General features: G+C 42.5%; 1 protein-coding gene across 2 annotated transcripts in view; it reads right to left on the bottom strand.

The window, feature by feature from the left end:
* khdrbs3 (KH domain containing, RNA binding, signal transduction associated 3) overlaps nt 1–19406 on the bottom strand; it is a 116416-nt gene extending 97010 nt beyond the window's left edge. For both annotated transcript variants that reach the window (XR_004615440.1, XM_034600413.1), the window contains exon 1: nt 18931–19406. Coding sequence is in view for 1 of the 2 variants with exons in the window: in XM_034600413.1 (XP_034456304.1) it covers nt 18931–19021 (91 nt within the window). In the remaining variant the exon portion in view is untranslated. The remainder of the gene's footprint in view (nt 1–18930) is intronic.
* Between the last annotated feature and the right edge of the window lie 202 nt (nt 19407–19608).

Here is a 19608-nt window from a genome sequence, read left to right as displayed (position 1 = left end):
TAACAATAACAGATTGAACCTGGCACTTTATATTTAAGAAAATACCTCACAAGAACCAAAGATGTAGATAATTACCCCCACCAAGAGTTTTTTTTTTTTCTGTTTGTTTTTTTGGTTGCTTAAGTTTGTTTGTTATTAAGCAAATGAACGCAAAAGCTACCAGACGCATTACGACGAAACTTGGTGGTAGGATGAAGTATGGGTCAGGAAAGAATAAAATCTTGGATCTCTCACATTGCGAGATTATTTTCAGGAGAGAAATTCATGGAACCTGATGAAAAAATGTGGCATGTTTAGGGGAATGATATTTATGAGTGTGTGCAATTTAGTCCAGATCAAAATAAAAATTTGGATCGAGTGAATTTATATTTGTTTTCCAAAGGGGGCTGTTATATGCACTCTACTGAGTCTAGTCAATCTAGAAATCAAAACGTTCTGGAATTGAACCTACCAGCAGACCAGGGACCAGGTTAGTATCGTGGGTTTTCCCCGGGTACCACAGTTAAAGACATGCAGTTCAAGTTAATTGGCGTCTCTAAATTGCCCCGAGGTGTGAATGGGAGCGTAAATGGTTGTGGTGACTTGTCCAGGGTTTTTTCCGCCTCAGCCACCACACAACCCTCAAAGGATAAGCGATAAAGATAATGGATGATGCTCACCACCCTGCATGCAATGATGAACTGGGTGGAAAGAACAAAGGACGAGGAACAATCTATCCAGGCGTTGGGTTTTCATTGAGAACAGATGCAAAATATGTAGGAATCTCCCCTTTAAAAATCTGCTCTTCTTTAAAGTTATGGTTCAGATGACGAGGGGAGCAGAACATATCAGATAATTCAGATGAGGAAAACAATGACCATGATTTAGAAGATTCATACAGACTTTAAAGCACCCGCTGAGCCGGCAGCCAAGACTCAGTGGGTGAGAGACGAGAAGGAGGAGGAGGATTTCAGGGAGTGAGAGCCAGTATCACCGCAAGCCAGATATATAAATTGACCCAATGCAACGCTTTTACAGTCACCTTTATTTCTAACCCTGTGAAGTAGATAGAAACATGAAATGAAAACCATTTGAGAGCTACAACATTATACTCTTACCCTAATGTTCTATCCTATCATCATCTATACAGACATTGGGCGAGAGGCGGGGTACAACCTGGTGTTACCAGCGTATCGCTAACACGTAGAGACAAACAACCATTCATGCTCACCTTCACAGCTAATTAGGGTCTCCAATTAATCGTACACCAATCTGTATGTCTCTGACTGTGTGAGAAAGCTGGAAGACCCGGAGCAAACCCACGCAGACACAGGAAGAACATGCAAAGTCTGCACAGAAAACCCCCAGCTGACCCTGGGAGCCTTCTAGCTGTGATACGACAGTGCTAACACCACACTGCTCCACCCCTTGAATTAAATAAACTTAACTAAATATGTTAACAAGTGTGCTTGTTGTTTTGATTGAGATTATATAGATTGATGGACGTGTTTCAAAGTCCAGAACTAAACAAGCACGACTGTGATAAGTAAAACAGAGTCACAGTGGAGCAAACTCAAAGACAATGCAGTCAGCATGTTTTTTTTTTTTCTCTTGCAGAACACATGAAATTGCTTGTTATAGTGGTTTCTGTGTTGCTGCACCCCAGTAACTGCAGTGAGACTCTGCTTCTCTTCCTGCTGCTATACTTAGTCCCAGCAGACGTCTTACAGGGCTTCGCTTAGAGGAGAGAGAACCAGGCATGCACATCTCAGTGATTATGTCTCAGTTGAAATATCAGCATCGAGCTCCCAGCCATTTGACTAAGGCAGAGGTAATGAAACCCGGTGCACTGAAGCTAAAGAAAAAAGAAGGTGGGACACTGGGTTGGCGGAATGGAAGTGAGCTAAATCTGAGGACTACAGCCCAAGGTGAGGTTAAGTCAAAGCGAGGATAAAGTCTGGAGGTATAGCGCAGAGTGGGTTAGGCTAGGTTTTCAGAGGATAACATCATGGCTTTGGCTACCACAAGCCTTTAACACAGTCTCATCACCCCAGCTCAAGTAAAGCAGGACAGTCTGGATACAATGTTCTTCAAACCAGCGGAATAATCTGAAACAAACCAGTGACCGGCATCTCTCAGCCATATCGTATCATAGCACTTATCAATAACTGTTTGCTAAATGTAAAGAATTGAGAAGGTCACGGTCAATTACACGTATAAAATAACAGTCGTGACATTTACGTTGTCACAAAAGGAGAGGGCTTGATCCTTTGGGACCGAGGGCCAGATAGAGTTGAGACCTTCTGCCACGGCCACATCTGCAGGAAGTCAATGACTGATGCCAACAGAGACAGCAATGTTTTTGCCTTTGTGCAAATTGAAGAAACATAACCATAAATTTGCAAGCGGAAGATCGATAAAGCCCAGACGTGGCCAAGTCCCGAGAAACATATCCCGGGGGCAAGCATTCGATAACTTTGATCGGAGATGGACCGGCAGCCTGCTATTAATCTTCCATTACCAGCCACAGGCCAGTGGCCATTGTGAACGAGCCCGAGACGTTTACTGACAGATTCGGCCATTAGAGCTTGCACTGATGTGTATACCTGGCAATCAGACAGATTTCTCTGTGTATTATTGGTGCAATCATGGCCGTTCATCAGATGTGGTCCATTAGAGTGGTCACGTTACAGAGGGCAGCACCACAGCCCTTTCCTTTCACCAACGTGACTCCATACACTACATCACTGGCCGGCGGGCAAACATATTCACTATTTCATCTCATATTGCTTACATGACAGATCATTGATCGAGTGAGTTGGATTTCCAGCATTCCCTCCGTGGGAAGATGGAGGGCTCTTGAGTTTTACAGCTTGTAATAATACTCTGTTATATATCTGTAATGATGCAGTCATTGTAACCTAACACAATAGGTTAGGAGCAGAACAAGTGTTTCTCTTTTCCTTTTAATGACAAGGACAGGCCTATGACTATGCTTAATAGTAATGTTCCCATTATGCACAGCAGCATCTCGGGAGACTACCCTTAAATATGGGACTACTCAATCATGACGAGAGGAGCCCATGTTGGAATGAAATGGGTCATACCATACTTTAAATAAATATGATAATGAGGCAGACACCACCGATTGCCAGGGGGGTTATTTGTGTTATACGGAGAGAACAGTAGGTAGACTGGAAGTGAATAATACTGCCTCAGTTAGGGTGGAAAGTAGCCTCCAGCAGCACATGGCAGTTGAGACGGGGGGGGGGGGGGGTGGTGTGCTCCGCTGGCGGACTGTGGGACAGTGTTCACGTAATGTGTGTTTGTTACATCGACAAATGTTAATTCCATAAAGAACCTGGTTTTTCAAGTAGGGTGTAAAATCATTGTTGAAGGAACATTTGCAGCTCACTATGAAAGATGACACAATAGTATTTTATAATACTGAATTATTCAGTTTAAGAAAAAGTAATGTATGAAGTTATTGAGTAATAATAATCTTATGATGTATACATTATAATGTAATGTATAATTGATTTGTTATGTGATTTGTGAAAAGAAAGGAATCATACAAAGGGATGGCCATCAGTTTTTATATCATGTTATTTCTATGAAAAGAAAAATCTTCTTCCTGCGCCTTTTTTACTTTTATAAGTATATTGTTTTGATTTTGGATTTCACTGAAATGAAGGAAATAAACTAAACGGCTAATAAAAATGTAAACAGGAAATTGTTGCTCTTAAAAGTGTAAAAAAACTTTTGTAATTTTTGTCGCAAACACAAGTGGCATTAATACGTCAATAAATAATATATAATAAGTAAATAATAAATGAGATTTAGCGCAACAGGAACACCGATAAAGTATTCAAACTGATAAAATGTATCTATAAGTTTACACAAATTAAATACCATAACCTATATCAGACCTTTGTCAGCATACTGAACTGATCAAGGGAGCATTTTATTGCTCAAGAGATAGAACTGTTGATCACAAGAGGGAGAATGTGTTAATTATTTATTTTTCCAAATGTATTATATTCGGTTTTTAAAGAGGGGAAGATGGTTTTAAAAAAAAGGTAATTTGCTGCCATTCCGAAATACAGAAGGAGAGATCCATACTTAATTTGTTGGAATGGAATTTTGATTTCTTTCAAATTTTTTAAACAAAAATAGCAAAAGTGCTTTTTTTGCACACTCGGGAATTCCAACATTGGAACTCATTGAAAATAGAAATCTAATAAAGCTCAGAAGCCGACATCTGAGATAAAACACAGAGGAGGTTGTAGACAGACTTTAATTTCTACACGCTGTTAATTAAAAAGGCTGAACTGGAAATCTGCCGATTCCGAGGGCCCCATGCTGTAACACGCACCTAACATGGAAAGGTGGTAAGAGAAACATCACAGGGCTGAGGCCAGGAAAAGGCTTTGAACGAGAGCCTTGTGATGAATGGAGAGTGGCTCCTGTAAGTTGGGCTTTTCCCTCTCAGCGGGGGTCACAATTACCTCTCGCTGGGCGACCTGAGGAGCTCAGTGGGGGTAATGTACTTCTGACAGTGAGATCTATAACACATATAGTACAGCGCCTCAGAGGCTTTGAGGAAAAGAGTACGAAGGAGGAATAAGTCAAGTGTTTGGAGTGATGTCACTCTATGCCAGGGTTAGCTGCGTGTATTATTTGGCTTTCATTACACATCAAATATTGATTGGTGATGTGATCCTGCTCTGATATATGAGGGCTCCTCCCTGACCAGACCACGGCTGAATCGGCCTGAAAAAAGTCTGCAGTGAAACATGGGATATTTTTTTTTATCAATACTGTTCAGTGAATTCATTATTCTGTCACTAACCTCATTCATCTTTCACTTTCTGTGTATTTATCCTGTTATAAAAGCAGTTTCTAGAGAATTTTCCTCTTTGATCAGAGTAAAATAGAACATGTGTCAAATACTTTAACAAGGTCAAACTCAAAGAGAAACAGCACAAAAGATTCAATGATGGGGAAATGATCTATATTCAGTCATGGGTTATGATTGTTACATCATAAAATCACTTTACAGTTAGACTCACAAATGATTCTATAATCATCTTTATCATTGAAACTTAATAATCACTTTCCAGACAACATATCAGTCTAAAATAAAGATGTGCACATGAATACTCCTTTGTTCCTGAGCAGATGCTTCACTAAACAAAGCAGCATCCAAACATAAAGGCAGCAGAAAGGGCTCCAGTGTTGCTGTTTTGTTTCGTGAATCAATGCACTTTCCCCTCATTGATTCTGAATACGATGCTCCTCGTGCATGCGGCCCTTTCATTTACGTTACAAGGTTACGAGCTCTTTGCCCACGCGTGCGACCTGCTCGGCCACTTTGTCCCCGAGCTGCGGACAGTACCGACTTCCACCTGCCTTTGTGTCTGCGGACGCTGGATACGGCTGCTGAGCACGGGACCTCTAAGGCTCACCAAGTCCCAGAAAACAGCTCCGATTCCCAGCCCTGAAATGCAATCCACTCCCTCTGTGCGTCTCCCCCGGATCCCGTGTTCTTATCAGCTCCTCCAGGATGAGAAGCTGTCAATACAACAACCACAGAAAAAGAAAACCATGCCTCCCCCCCCCCTGCTCCTCGTATCAATGGGGCCCATCTTCACACAGAACCAGCCCCGGTCAGACAGCAATTAAAACCCCGGCCCCTTCGGTGGAGGGGTGGGTGCGTGCGAACCACAGATCTATAAACTTGATTTCTATCATTTCACCTCGTGCAGCCTCCCATCGACACGCCACCAGGAGGCATCGACTGTGTGGACTGGATGTTCGCCGTAATTACAATCATATTTGCCAGAGATGGATTATACATGACAGGAAAGAATTGAGCTGTGATGCTTGTGTTCATGTCACTAATTGATGACTCTAATGAATAACTACAGCTGCAGAGACTGGACTTTATAAATATCTGTCAGTGACAGAGATGCTTTATTTTAAAAGAATTTAAAAAATAAATCAATTGCACTTATGGGATAAGATTGGTGATTTTCAATTTTTCAAATATTATATATACATTATACTTTTATAATTAATAAAAAATATAAGCCAAATACAACAATGCATGATATATCTTATTCCTATTAAAAATGCATCAGACTCCACACACACCACACCTCCTGGTGGTCGAGATTAATCCACATCTGAAAATAGTCCCCACAAAGCTCGTTATCCTGTCTGTTTTAGTAACATTTGCCCTGAAACCACAGCATCCAACACTTTCAGTAAATGATCAGGCCCTTTTCTAGAGAGATAAGTATTTGTGACATGTGTCTGAGTGATTAGAAACAGGTGTTTACTGGCAGTAAGGTAAGTACAGAATAATTCTGGTCCCATCGTTTACCCCTTCCCCTGTGTCTGTTTCATGGCTTAATCCAAAAATCCAAAAGTCAATGGTTTGCTTTTAAAATTACACTGAGGTGATGCCAAATTAAGGTGAAAGCAATTTCACTAAATCAATTCTAATGAGATGTATGAGCTGTAGGATTTTGAAATCATTTAACTGTGACTAAAGTTAAAACTCAAATGCGACCAAAAAAAGGTGGGGGATAAAATTTCTTACAATGAAAATGTTATGTTTTCATGATTTAAAAAAAAAAAAAAAAATCCTTAAACTGTACTGAATTATATTTCCTACCCCCCTCTGCCAAGGTCCAGCAGTCCCCTTATGAAACCTCATTCAAATTCACTAGATGTGTATTTTTACGTAAATCTGCACCCAAGTGCACACTCTCATAAATATCAGTCCCTAACACATGTCTGATTTTTTAAATCAAGATCCAAGTATAATTCTCTGAGAAATCAAAGAAAATGGAAATGGCCCTATCACACAAGAAAGTGAAGAAAAGATCTGGAGCCAGCTCTGCACCAAAATTTGCTGTTTTCTCCCCTGACCTGTATCGCATCCTTCCTCCGGTAGCTTTTACATAATCCTGATAAAAAACTGAAAAATGTAGACGTAAACGTAACCTCCTTGGCCTATAGGTAAAAATAAAGTTAGGTTAAGAATTGAATTATTTGTAATGAGCGACATATAAACAAGAAAGTACAGTGAAGTCAGGTCTGTGTTGCTAAAACCTGCCGCGAGGTTGCAGTTTTGTTGTTGGAAAAAACAAAACAATCCCCAAACATTTCCTGCAGACTAATGATGGCTGCAGAGACAGACGGAGATTTAACAAGCGGACGGACGGAGACACACACTCCGAGGTCAAACTTTAACAAGCCTCTTATTGGGCAAAGCCTGGGTCAAACTTTAACAACAAGTGCTGCCAAATGGCACAGTGAGGAGCACGTATGAGTCACCGGTCCAAATGTGTCCAACAGTGGTCGTTTATTACCAAGCAGCAGTGACTTGATAACATGGGCTTGTGATGAGGGTCATATATTCTGGCTTGACCCCTTGTTTATTGTTTGCCTATAAGACTTAATGAATGTTTTACAGCCAATCGCTACAGTAGTGACACATTCACAGGGCTAACAAGAAAGTATGTACACACTGCATCTGGTCGCTGTGCTGCACTAATGGAGACGAGGAGAGGAGATTATTCGGCATGTTTAATAGCAGCCGTGAATACAAATTAAACTGTGCTTTGCGTCGTCTTTTTAATTTCAAGATTTACTCGGCAAGCCATGGGATGGAGGAAAAAAGAGGGGTCACAAGAAACAGAGGGAGATGTTCCTTAAAAGCACAATTAGGTTTTTATATCGGTTTCTTAAAATAGAGAGGGGAGACACAGCGAAGCAGGCAGGACACGGGGAAAGGTCTCTCTGGAGCTGCTGGTAAACGAGCATCCATCTCTCCTCCTCTGTCAGCCCGGGATAATGTCTCCTGCTCCAAAAACCCAGAAAGTGCACTTAACTTTCATTTACTGATGCCGCCCTCCCCCATTAAAGATTCATGCCCACCGCCACCGAAGCTTCGGCGTCTCCTTCTGCTTCCAAAAGGTGAGGAGGATATTTAATACTTTACACACCAGAGAAGATGAATGGTGTTAATTGTTACTTTGTGAAAAGAGTGATGACATTTTAAAATCTTCTGTTTCTTGTCATAACATCAAAATGACAATTAACATAAGATAATCTTCAGACATGAAGTGCAGTTTGTGTTCATGGCTCCTCTTTTTCACCCAGAGAGATATTTTTTTTTTCTGTTCTGCATCTGTTGCGTGTTAGAAAAGTTTCCAACACACCCACTCACTTGCGGGAAATCCTGCGGAGGATCTTCTGCTGTTTTCCCAAATGGACTTACTCACACATCAGAGTTTTTACAAGGGGGCTGGCCCGGAGAAACTCCAGGGAATGTCCGCAGCAACTGACTCTGACATTTGCACTCTCACACACAGCCCCTCCAGAGGTTCAGTACATGTGGAAAAGGAACTTTATGCAGGAGCTTCTGATTTTTCCACTTTAATTGTAAATGGGTAAAAAATTAATTTTTGCCCATCCATCTACACTCAAAAACATAAAGACAAGGATTTATAGTTTTTTAACCATTTATTATAAATCTAAAATTGATTTCTTGCATTTGCTAAAATATTCAAAAGCCTAATTCGGTAAACTAGAAGCAGTCGAGCCTTTGCCAGCGGTTACAGCTTGGACTCTTCTTGTCTGTACAAGCTTGGATTTGGATCAATTGATCTCCTGCTTCCTGTCATTGTCAGGTCTCTCTCCAGATCAGAAGCAGCTCCACTTAAAGGATCGCTCTGTATTTGGCTGCTTTCATCCTCCCCTCAGTTCCGACCATGTCTCCCTGTCCAGGCTGAAACGTAGGACCTCAGGCAAGTACCTTTTTAATCTGTGGTCTCCAAACGGTTTCTAGACACATCTGTAAAAACAGAATCACAGTAAACAGGATGCACTTAACTACAGCAAAGGCAAGAAGTATAAAAGCTTTGTATTTTTCACTTAATTTTGTATCAATAGAAAATAAAATCTACGACACAAAAGAAAATCGGCGAAAAGAGAAAGGGTCACACTACTTCCTGTTGAATGATGTATTCTGGTCATGTTTCTTTTTGTAGGGATTTGCAATATGCATATTTGTCAAGAAACTGCAAACCTCCCTCGTCTGTGCTGTGCTACAACAATATTGTTTTATTTAAAAGAACAAAAATCCCCCCTTGCAAATATGGAAAAAATGAAATAAAATAATACGAAACAGGCTTTTTCCTGAAAGCAGAGCTCAGGGCATGAGATCAGAGTTTGTGTGACGGAGAAGCACTCAAGACAGAGAACAGAGCAGGGTCTATTATTTCCCTTTTCACCCTTGCGTCCTGTTGGGCTGCGACATCAGCAGCTCGGTGCAGTCGACAACACCAACAAGTGTCTGGGAACGGATTGGAGGCCTTTCTCAACAATGTAGAAATTCTGACATCAACACCCGAAGAGCATGAATACACTTAATCTCAAGAAGAAAATTTTAACACAGTTCTGCGGAGTAATTGCTGCATTCAGACAAAAAAGAGAGATTCTGATTTTCGGGGCAATCTGTGAGCCTCTGAACTGTGCGTACTGCGCTTAAAAGAGCTATTTTTAGGCTTTGATTGTGAGCTTTTGATGATCTAATGCCAAGACTAGACTCGCAGAAGTAATAAAGAGGGCTGTATACAGAGTGGGCACATTCATTCTCAGAGGGGCTGAGGGATGTGCGGCCTGCTTAACTGCACAAATTCCCATAACATCCAAAATAACTGAGGTTGTGATCTTCAACCTTGGGTATTTTTCCCCCCACGTCACAGTGATGTTTGAGATGAGCTCAGAAATCATAATATTGTACCTAGCGCAGTATTTACTGAGAGTGTAGGTGACTTACACCATCTGTTTATAAAGCAACAGGGCTCAGGCAGACGCTCTGCCAGCAAAAAGGCACAAGGTCCCCGGGCTTATCTTGGTAGAGGTGTGCTGCCGCCGCTCCTCGGCACCAGCGAGGTGGAACGATAAACATAATTAAATTGAGTTGGATTACACAAAATGGATCGGATCAGTAGGGAAGGCGGAGAAGCTAATCCAGTGCAATCCTCTCTATAGAGGTGCCAGCCACACAAAACGACATAAATAAAGAAGAGGGGAAGGGAAGCGGCGGCTGTCAAAGGGAGATCAAGGCAGGGGCACAGGAAGGACCCCATCAAGTAAGAAACAAGCTCCAAAGTCGAAAGTCAACTGCCTGGTGCAGTTCAGTGGAGGAAATCAGAAACTGAGTAAATACAACAATTTCATTTTAAATGTTTGCTACTGTACGTAAGTGTGGAGCACAGGATGTGTCCGGGAGGCTTCCACGGAGTTAGAAAAGAGTAGGCAATGAATCTACACCGCTATCCTTCCAGGGAGTGGGAAATCACACTCTGCTCACAGCAGTAATGACAGTGATTTAGTCACGGATGAGGTGCGCCCCTCCCTCCAGATCTTCACCTTTTAAGTGCAGTTACACACGCACGCTGAAAAAATGTGTTTTACTTAACAGTCGCGGGGAGTTTCTGTGTTTTCCTCTAAGACATCTGAACTTTTTTATTTATCACTAACACATCTACGACAGCACTCCCATCAACTTTTTTTTTTTCTTTTCGATTTCAACTCCCTTTCCATTACACTCCTCCATTTTTTGTGCCCCCCCGCCCCTCCTTCCCTCAGATTCCATTTTCCCTTTCGTAACTGACTTTGGTACAATCCCCTTACAAATAACCTTTCCCCGGGGAAAGAGACTCTTACTTTCTCCGCAGCCCTGCCAACCCACTCCCCTCTTTTCTATCCCCAACTCCCATTGTCTCTCAGCCTCAGGCACAGTAAACAGATTGACACAGTCTGGCAGCGTTTTTCTTCTGCTTCTCAAACTAATCCAGTGTAATCCCAGTCTGTCCGTGTCCTGTCTCTGGCTTCACATTATCATCCAATAAAATTATGATTAATGGATCCATAAGTGAAGCAGGAAAAGCCAAAGCAGGGGTGATGACGTTGAGGTGATGCTATGGGCTCTTCTCATATTCTAGTAAAGACCTGTTCTGCCTGGACAGGGTGAACACTAAGGTTTTAGCACCAAGTAACAAAAAATGTCAATTAGCGAACGTCTGTGTTTAACGTCAGTTTGTGGTCTTGTTTACGTTAATGTTTCTCCTAATTACAATCTTCTTGTGTGGCTGCTTGTGTTTATCACACATTCAATATTTGTCTTTCTTTGTTAACCAACATAGATTGGATGCAACACATATGTGTGTATCCGGTATCCATTGGCAACCGGATTTACGTGCTTCTCTTTAAAGGGTTGACTGCAAGGTCAATGCGCTGTTATTGGCTGAAATACACACAGGGGAGGACAAATGCATGGTGGGGGATGTATTTACTTGGTTTGTTTCCAGTGCATATGCCCACAAATGGTTTCAGACAATGGATGATGACCTGAGGGGAGCGACATCGAAGCGGAATACAGCAGTTACTTTGACTGTGATAATGACCTAAGCTGCTTTCAGACATGCACTGAACTCCGGATAATCTCAGGACATTCTTCACAGGGGCTGTATGTGAGAACGCAAATATCTGAGTGAGAGGCTACAGACTGTTCTCCACAGTTCCTTCGGCCAGCCTCCTAGTAAAACAACTCCGGAGAATGTCCGAATGAGACCATGTGAGAACACTGCAAGAGATCCTCCGGAGGATTCACCGCGAGCGAGTGGGCGTGTTGGTGACGTTTCTGACATAGGAAGCAAAACAAAGAGAATACAAATATCTCAGGATGTAAAAGCAGGGCCATAGACATAGAAGACACAGAGGAAGATGGTGATAATGGCAGCAGTATTAATTCATTAAGTCATAAGCCTGAAGTAAGAATTTATCCGCTACAACATCGTTACAGGATCACTAAACCTTTATTTCTGTCTTTGAAGCAGAATGAAACATTGAATTAAAACCTTTTCAGAGATTAAACCTTTGACTTTCACTGTAAATCATTGCATTTACACAAATATTCAGCATTAAAGCACGTAACAAAAAATGTGCTGTTTGCCTCGAGTCACGTCGAGTTCCCAAGGCAAAGGCAATGATTTACAATAAGAGTCAAAAGTTAAGTTCACAAATTGTTTTCATTTCATGTTTCTATCTGCCTCAGCGGCTGAGAATAAAGGTTTTAGTCAACGTTGACTTTTCAGAAAACCCTCAGGTTTTCAGTTTTAAAACAATGCTCAGGTTTTAGAAAGCTTTTCTTTAATTCGCCTTAGGCCCTAATGTGTTAATGAAAAAAAAAGTTTTGTGGAAAAACCCAAGTGTAAGGTATCAAAAAAAAAAATAATGTATTGTTGTATCAGAAAATTTAAAACAATACCCAGCAGCATCGGATTCAGACCTAGAAACACATATCTCTATAAACGATCCCGTCACTAGAACTGTGGAATCAGCTTTCAGCGTACTCCTGCCCAAACAAGTGCAGTTTGCATTATTTAAGCTGCCCTGGCTGGCTGGCCGCTTTAATTGGAGAGTCTCCTCTTGGATAGTTGTTCCAGCACAGACAGCTCAAGGCAGGCGTGCGCCGATGGATGCACACAGGTGGAAGGGGGGAATGCACATCTTTGTGGCACTTGAAATGTGAACGCAGCATTTGTACCGGAGCAGCGTGTTCTACATGGAAGTTTGACAGTCTCAACATTAAATCAACAAGCTGAGCCTACAACAAGCTTTGTGCCAGTTGGAGAGGATCACCAATGTGCGGATGGGATTGCGCGGATGATGACAGAGATGCATGAAAGGACCAAGGAACCAACAGCTGGAGAGGAGTAAATGGAGTAAATAAGCACTGGTTCCTGCTCTGACTTTTAAACATGGTGAAGAGGTGAAAACAAGACCAGAAAAAAAAGTCATTAATATTCCAAATCGTACTCCAGAAGTATTTTTTGCCAGCAGCTCTTTTAAAGGGCAGACTCGAACATCTTTCATGGGCAGACATAAAGGTTGACGACACGTCCTCCCTTCCTCGGCCAAAATATCTCTGGTGAGGAAGCCACCATATTGTGCTTTTCATGTCATTTGGAGCCAGAGTCTGCACAGCTGGGAGCCGTGGTATCAAAGTCCCGCCAATACACGAGCTCAGCCAATCACGGGTCAGAATCAACTCTCAATCATGACCTTTCATCCCAGAAACCGTCTTTAGAAAAATGTATTTGAAGTGTACTTTGACTTTTTTGTTTGGTCTATGTCCCATCTGCTAACATGGAGGAGGCAAGATTTATGATCTACACTGTAGCCTACCACCAGGGGGCTATCAAGATGGTTTGGCTTCACTTCACATTTGTCCTCCATCTTTATACAGTGTATGGTATCATGGTCGAAAGCCAATTAAGACCCTCTAGCCACTCTACTCTTTTCCTTGTTAGCTGTTTCACTATTTTTGCTAGCTAGCAGCTAACTTTGCTTGTATTCTGTTGGGTACAAATAGCATTTCTCAATATTGTGTCACTGAAAACTGCTCTCTGCCGCTGGTAAAGAAGTTGTTTATGGCAGCATTGAGAGTGAAATAGGAAACGTGAGCCAGGGAACCAAAACAATGAGCTGAAAGATGTTAAAAGGCCAAAATTGGGTTTATTTAGGTTTTTTACTTCAAGCTATTTTTTTACTTTACAAATCATTTGAATTGCGCACGTGAAAATATTAATCTGTACGTGTCAAGCTTCACATTTTTTATTGTTTAAGTTTATTTCTTGCTTCTTTCCAGTCATCAGGTACAAATCTGCTAAATATAAAATGACTGCATATGTCTTTCATCCATTACATCATAATATGTCACCATATATTGGATAACTTCTCACTGATAACTACAGTGTGTGTTTGTCTACATGCAGAGGAAAGCAAGTATCTAGTATGTAAATATTCCAGGTTTCACATTTCCCTGTCTTAAAGCCGAGGAGGTGCTGAATCTGAGTGACATATATACGCTAAATGGCAGCATCTCTGGCTCATTATTGCCACCATATGGAGTGAGAACGTGCCTTCCTCATTAGCAGTGAAATCAATGCAGCCTTGTGACTCGTCGCGTCTCCAAACGACTCGCTGTTAGCTTTTATAGCCCGAGTCTGCCTGTGTTCTGCTCTGGCTCTCGTTTCACCCCTGGACTCCGGTGGGAGCTGCGGCACGGCAAAGACACGGCTCTGCAAACACCTCGTAGCCACGGCTCCGCACAGCAGCCAGCCACTGCTCGTCTGAATGCAAAGCGGGCTTCCCCGGAGCTCCCCGCCGTCTGCCCTCTTTTACAGTTCACTTGCAAGTTCACCGCAGCTGAGGGCACAGAATCACCGCTCGGCTCTCGGGCCGAGTGCAGCGCCGTGGCCGGGGCCCTCCACCTCACTGTGTGGCTCGGTGTGTCGGCCGGCTGCAGATCCACAGATCATTATCACTCTCAAGCGATGTTTCCCCAACAAAACGATATCTCTGCCTTTGATCCTTTGCCAGAGCTTATTTTTTTGTTCACTTCTGGGCATTCTAACCCAGGAACTGCTATGACTTGGGGCAAGACTCGAGCTCGGCTAAAAATACCCGTCTGCTTTGCTTATGGGATGGAGCTGTATGAATTAGCAACAGGGCATCATGTCTGAAATACTTTTCCAGACCTGCTCAGTCCGTGCAGATATTGTAGTTGGTTTTTGTGCATCTTTTAGTTGTTTTTCTTTCTTTCTTTTCTGTGGGTAAGCAGTCTGAGGCTGTTAATGGAATTCAAACAGTGCGCTGGACTCCTGCTGTGGAATGTCCAATTAAAAAGCACTAGATATGGAGCTTATGCGCAGCGCTGAGGTTACAACGTCCAAACTGGGCCAGAGTGGGCTCCACGCTGCTCTGCATCCACAAACTCGACAAACAGAATTCATCACAGTGCACGGAGACACTTTTAACTCGGTATTGTTTACAGCAATCTTTCCTGGGGAGCCACGCGATTCATCACACTTTGAAGCGATTTAGATTCGATTTAACTTATACCAAAAACATCTAATAATCATAATAACAATATTTATATACATTCTGTCTGCAAGATGAGGGAGTGAAACATAGGGATGACAGATTTAATGAAATATAACATTTCATTTCTCTTGCTTTTTATTGTACAGTCTTTCACTTCAGTCCAGAGCCAAAACAATTCCATTCCATCTGTATATGTATATATATATATATATATATATATACAGTTATGGAGACCATTTTTTCTGTTTAGGATCTGAAGATTTCTTTCTTTTTACTATTTCTCATTATTTCCTGAATATGTTCTTGACAAAATCGATTAATTTTTAAGTTCAACTTCTTTTCTGGGGATTTCCACCAACTGTCAGTCCTCATGAATGTTGACCAGAAAAACCCACTGGAGTGGGACGAGTTAACGTTAGTAAGCCGATTACATTTCACAAAGTCAGCAAACAGCCTCACTTTTATCCAACATGTGTTCCACACATAATGCTCCGGCGTCATGACTTGCCGGCAAAGCTTGCTTGATTTCTCTTCATTTAGCGTTAGCAAAGAGAACAACAACAACAACAGACTGGTCTTCTGAGGGCAGAACGGGTCAGATGGGATATTTGCATTGTTCTCACATTTGAACTACAACTTGCTGTTTCCATGGTTAGAAAGAAATGTTCATAATCGAGAAAATCACACATGAATAAATTTAAAAAATACGTGTTACTTCTAGCAATTGTGCCCCCGTGCACTGAGGGGCTGTGCTGACTTAATGTAAATAACAGATGCACTTCATGTCACCCAAGGTGTTCCCGTACCTTGAAGCCACTCATCAGTATGCTGCTGAGTGTTTTTCATTCCATGTAGGCTGCTGGTCCTGCTTGTCTCCTATTTTGGCTTAAGAAATTTCTCGAGTTCCAAGTGTCGGCTGCTGAACTGTATGAAGCTTGTCACAGGGGCAGAGATATGGTCCTTGTGGGAGAGGAGCTCTGAGAACGGCCCGTACTTATCAAAGCAGTCCGTCTCCGTCCCCGAGCTTCGAACACAATGCCCTCCCCTCTAATTTTTCCTGAATGGAAGTCTCTCTAGACCCGGGTAGTAATCTCCTATTTGCCGTTTTGAGCGCGGCAATTCTTAGTTACTCTAGCTCTGCTCCCCGCAGCCCCCTGCCAATTGCATAATCAAGTCCAGAACTCATCAGCAAGATGGCAGAAGAAGTGCTCTATTAAGCTGCATCGTGTTCCATCTGTTGTGCGAGAGAGAGATAACAGTATTTACAGTTTTTGGAGTCGTGGCAGACTGTTTCGGCCAAATTTTGTGCACCGCAGAGTTCCGCTTACTTCATGAAATGTCACGGATTAATTCCGCCGCTTGCGATGGTGTCCAACAGCAATCTTTTGCCCCCACCAGAAATATCACAAACTAACTTCAGTGGAAGTGAAGCAGGAACTTTAGGATACTGTAAAACTATTTGAATGTTAAAAAACAGCGGGGGAAATTACTCTAAAACTCTTTGCTGGTTTGTTCTGGCTCTTACCACGTTTATTCCATTTTTAGGGGAAATGCCAAATTTCTGTCGTAACTCTACTGAGGACATGCAGTGTGGAATAAGGACTAGGGGAGAAGAGGTGGTAGGTAAGTAATCAGCGTTCCAGTCGTCTCTATCAGAGAGCGGAATATTTGTTCTTGGAAGAAAAATGAAAGAGTAACCCAGATTTGAAAAACGAAACCAGCTGATGACAAAAAAGATGCTGAGTGAAGCAGCTTTATCTGCCTCCCAGGGTAGAATAAATTAATCTTACTGTACATGAATCAGCTCACTGAAAGATGCATTAACACAAACCTGTTCTTTAGGACAAGAGCCTAATCAATAACTGATATTGTCAGGGCCAAAATATTAATAACACCAACATACAGTGGACTGTAGAAGTATGGAGCCGTTTCACTTAATACATCTGGATATTTAAAGGTCAAAAGAGCGAAAGCTGGAATCAAGGGACCTACATAATTCATTCACTACACTACGGAGATGAATGAGCCACACTTTTAACACTAGTTCATTACAATTATTTTATCAGTGGGCGATCCGAGGACAGAGCAGGAACGCACCAACTCTTTCATGTCGGGAACTCTCAGCAGTTTCACTCTGCAATTAATTTGACCACGAAAAAGCCAATTTAACGAGATTCAATCTGATTATATCAGAGGGGAAGATTTGCATGAGCGATAATGTGATGGACTTGGAGCCAAAGTGATTAGTCAATTAATCGTTTAGTCAGTCGAGGGAAAATTAAACGGAAATTATTTTGATAAACAACGAGTCCTTAAAGTCATGATTGGAAAATGCCAAGTGCTTGGTATTGCAATGATTTGCTGCTTCTCTCTGTTATTATGTCTCAAGCAAAACATTTAATGATGGCAACTTGAGGAAATTGTAAGGGACATTTTTCTCTATTTTTTGACATTTTATGCACTTCATAGTTTTTTGATTACTTGAGAAAATGATCAGCAGAACAATAAATAATGAAATAAACCCGTAAGCTTAAACAGGGAGTTCAAAAGGTTTCAGTATAGTCAGAAAAAGTAATTCTACTTGTCACTTGTAAACTCCAGCAAGTAAACAACATTCAAATTAAATCAAGCCTCCCGTTGCTAGTGGCCCTCTGGAACCCTTTTAAGGAGCCCTCGAGGTCCCAGGCAGCAGCAGCTTCAGAAGTGACATGGCTGTGTGTGTAAAACCAGGCTGCTGCAGCATCTGGAGCTTCAGAGGAATGAGTTACAGTGCAGCAGGACTGTTTACAGTCAACTCATGCTGCCTGTCTGTTACCTTTAAAGCCAACAACACCCGTCCCACTCAGAGTCGAGACAAAAGCCCACGAGTGGTGCTCGAAGCGTGCGCGCCTCGGATGCTGTAACAGTGCACTCCCCCACACGAGGAGCTCCACGCCGCCGCGTCTGAAGAAGTGTTTGCAGGAATAAAAAAAATATTCTGACAGCTTCAAAGCAGAAGGCTGTCCAACGGATTAATTAAAGCGTCTGCCGCTGCTCCATCCGTTCAAGATTCCATTTCAGTCACGTCCACTTCTTCAAAGGGGGGAAACACATGTAGTACATTTGAATATGAGTAATATGAGTGAGATTATTCCACTACTTGAACCACAGCCATACACTCACACACATGTCTGCACTGGATAGAGATGCCTGCTGCCTGAAAGCTGGGATGTCAAGTGGGTTTGGATTTAGTTTGCTTCACTTAAGTTTATCCAAGAATTGCCTATTTGTTTTGTTAACTTCTGTGATGTCTGTTAAATGCCAACATGTATTTGATATCATGTATAGTAATTATATTATTGTACTAATAACACTTTTGCACTGTCCTCCTTTTATGGTACTATTTGCACAGTCTATCTATCTATCTATCTATCTATCTATCTATCTATCTGTAGTGTCCAGACAGTGCCTCCATTCATAGGTGTTTCATGAGATGCCATCTGAAGTGTGAGTGTGAGGGGGGGGGGGTCTACACTTATTCACCATCATTCACCTGCATCAACATTTTCTATTTGTTAGTGTTTAGCAACAATATATATATAATATATTTTTAAAAGTGCAAACACAAAGGCTATTATTGTATTTGTCCTATCCCTGTCCGTCCCCTGCTTGTCTAGTTCACATGAAAGTTTCTGTCCTGTGGTTTAACTAATGGAGCAGGTGCAGTCTTCAGTCAAACCCTGGCCTTTACACGCTGCTGGTACACCAGGCTACAACCTGGCAAAACTGCTATGATTAAAAAAACAAAATGGACCGTGCGATATGAATGTGTCCAAAACAGGAAATAGAAAGTAGAGCCACAAACCTCTTATTTTTAACTTAAAGGTGGGCGGGCTGCTGGAGTCATGCAGCCCCGCAGCACCGACGCCATGCAAGGCGTTCAACCTGCTGTGGCGCGCACACCCCACCGGCACCTTCCACACACCACCGGGCATTTACCTTGATCCAGTAGCCGCAGGGAGTGAAGAAAAGACGGATCCATCGTGTCCTTCTCTGCCATAAGCTCCGGCAGGTACTTCTCGCTCTCCATGTCGTCCTGGACCTCGGGCTCCAACTCAGCGACTCGGGTGTTGTTCAAGTAAAGAACAGTGCAAAGAAAAAAAAAAACAACAACAAAAACTTCGAATCAGCGTCCACGCAGCTCCGAGTTAGGACACCGCCGAAGCTCTCGGGGAAGCGGCGTGAAAACCCAACAAGGCGGGAGATGCTGTCATTCGCGCTGCGGGAGCATCTCTCAGTCCTCACGGAAAACACACGCACGGGAGGAAGCACGCGCGCACACGCACGGCGAGCGTGTTAAGCGTGAGCGGGAGCTTTTTATCTCGTCAGCGTGTGGATGAGTGAACAGAGCCGCTCTGCGCATCACAGCCGGTCCGGGGCTGCCTCTCCTCTCTGGGCACAAAGTCTCTGTGAAGCCGCCGCTCTTCTCTCCGGAGCTCCGCGCGGAGGCTCGGCCTGCCATTGGTCGGTCGCTGCAAAGGGGGCGGGGACACCGCGGCCGAAGCGGAGCTGTCCGCGGTGCTGAACCCGCAACTGCATTATTATGAATATTGTTATTATTATTATTATTATGTAACTAAGTATATTTACTTCGTTGCTGTATTTCAGAACATATGT

Source organism: Hippoglossus hippoglossus, chromosome 11, assembly GCF_009819705.1.
Source record: "Hippoglossus hippoglossus isolate fHipHip1 chromosome 11, fHipHip1.pri, whole genome shotgun sequence".
NCBI lineage: Eukaryota > Metazoa > Chordata > Actinopteri > Pleuronectiformes > Pleuronectidae > Hippoglossus > Hippoglossus hippoglossus.
The sequence above is the reverse complement of the archived record's forward strand: the minus strand, read 5'-3'. Positions and strand labels throughout refer to the sequence as shown.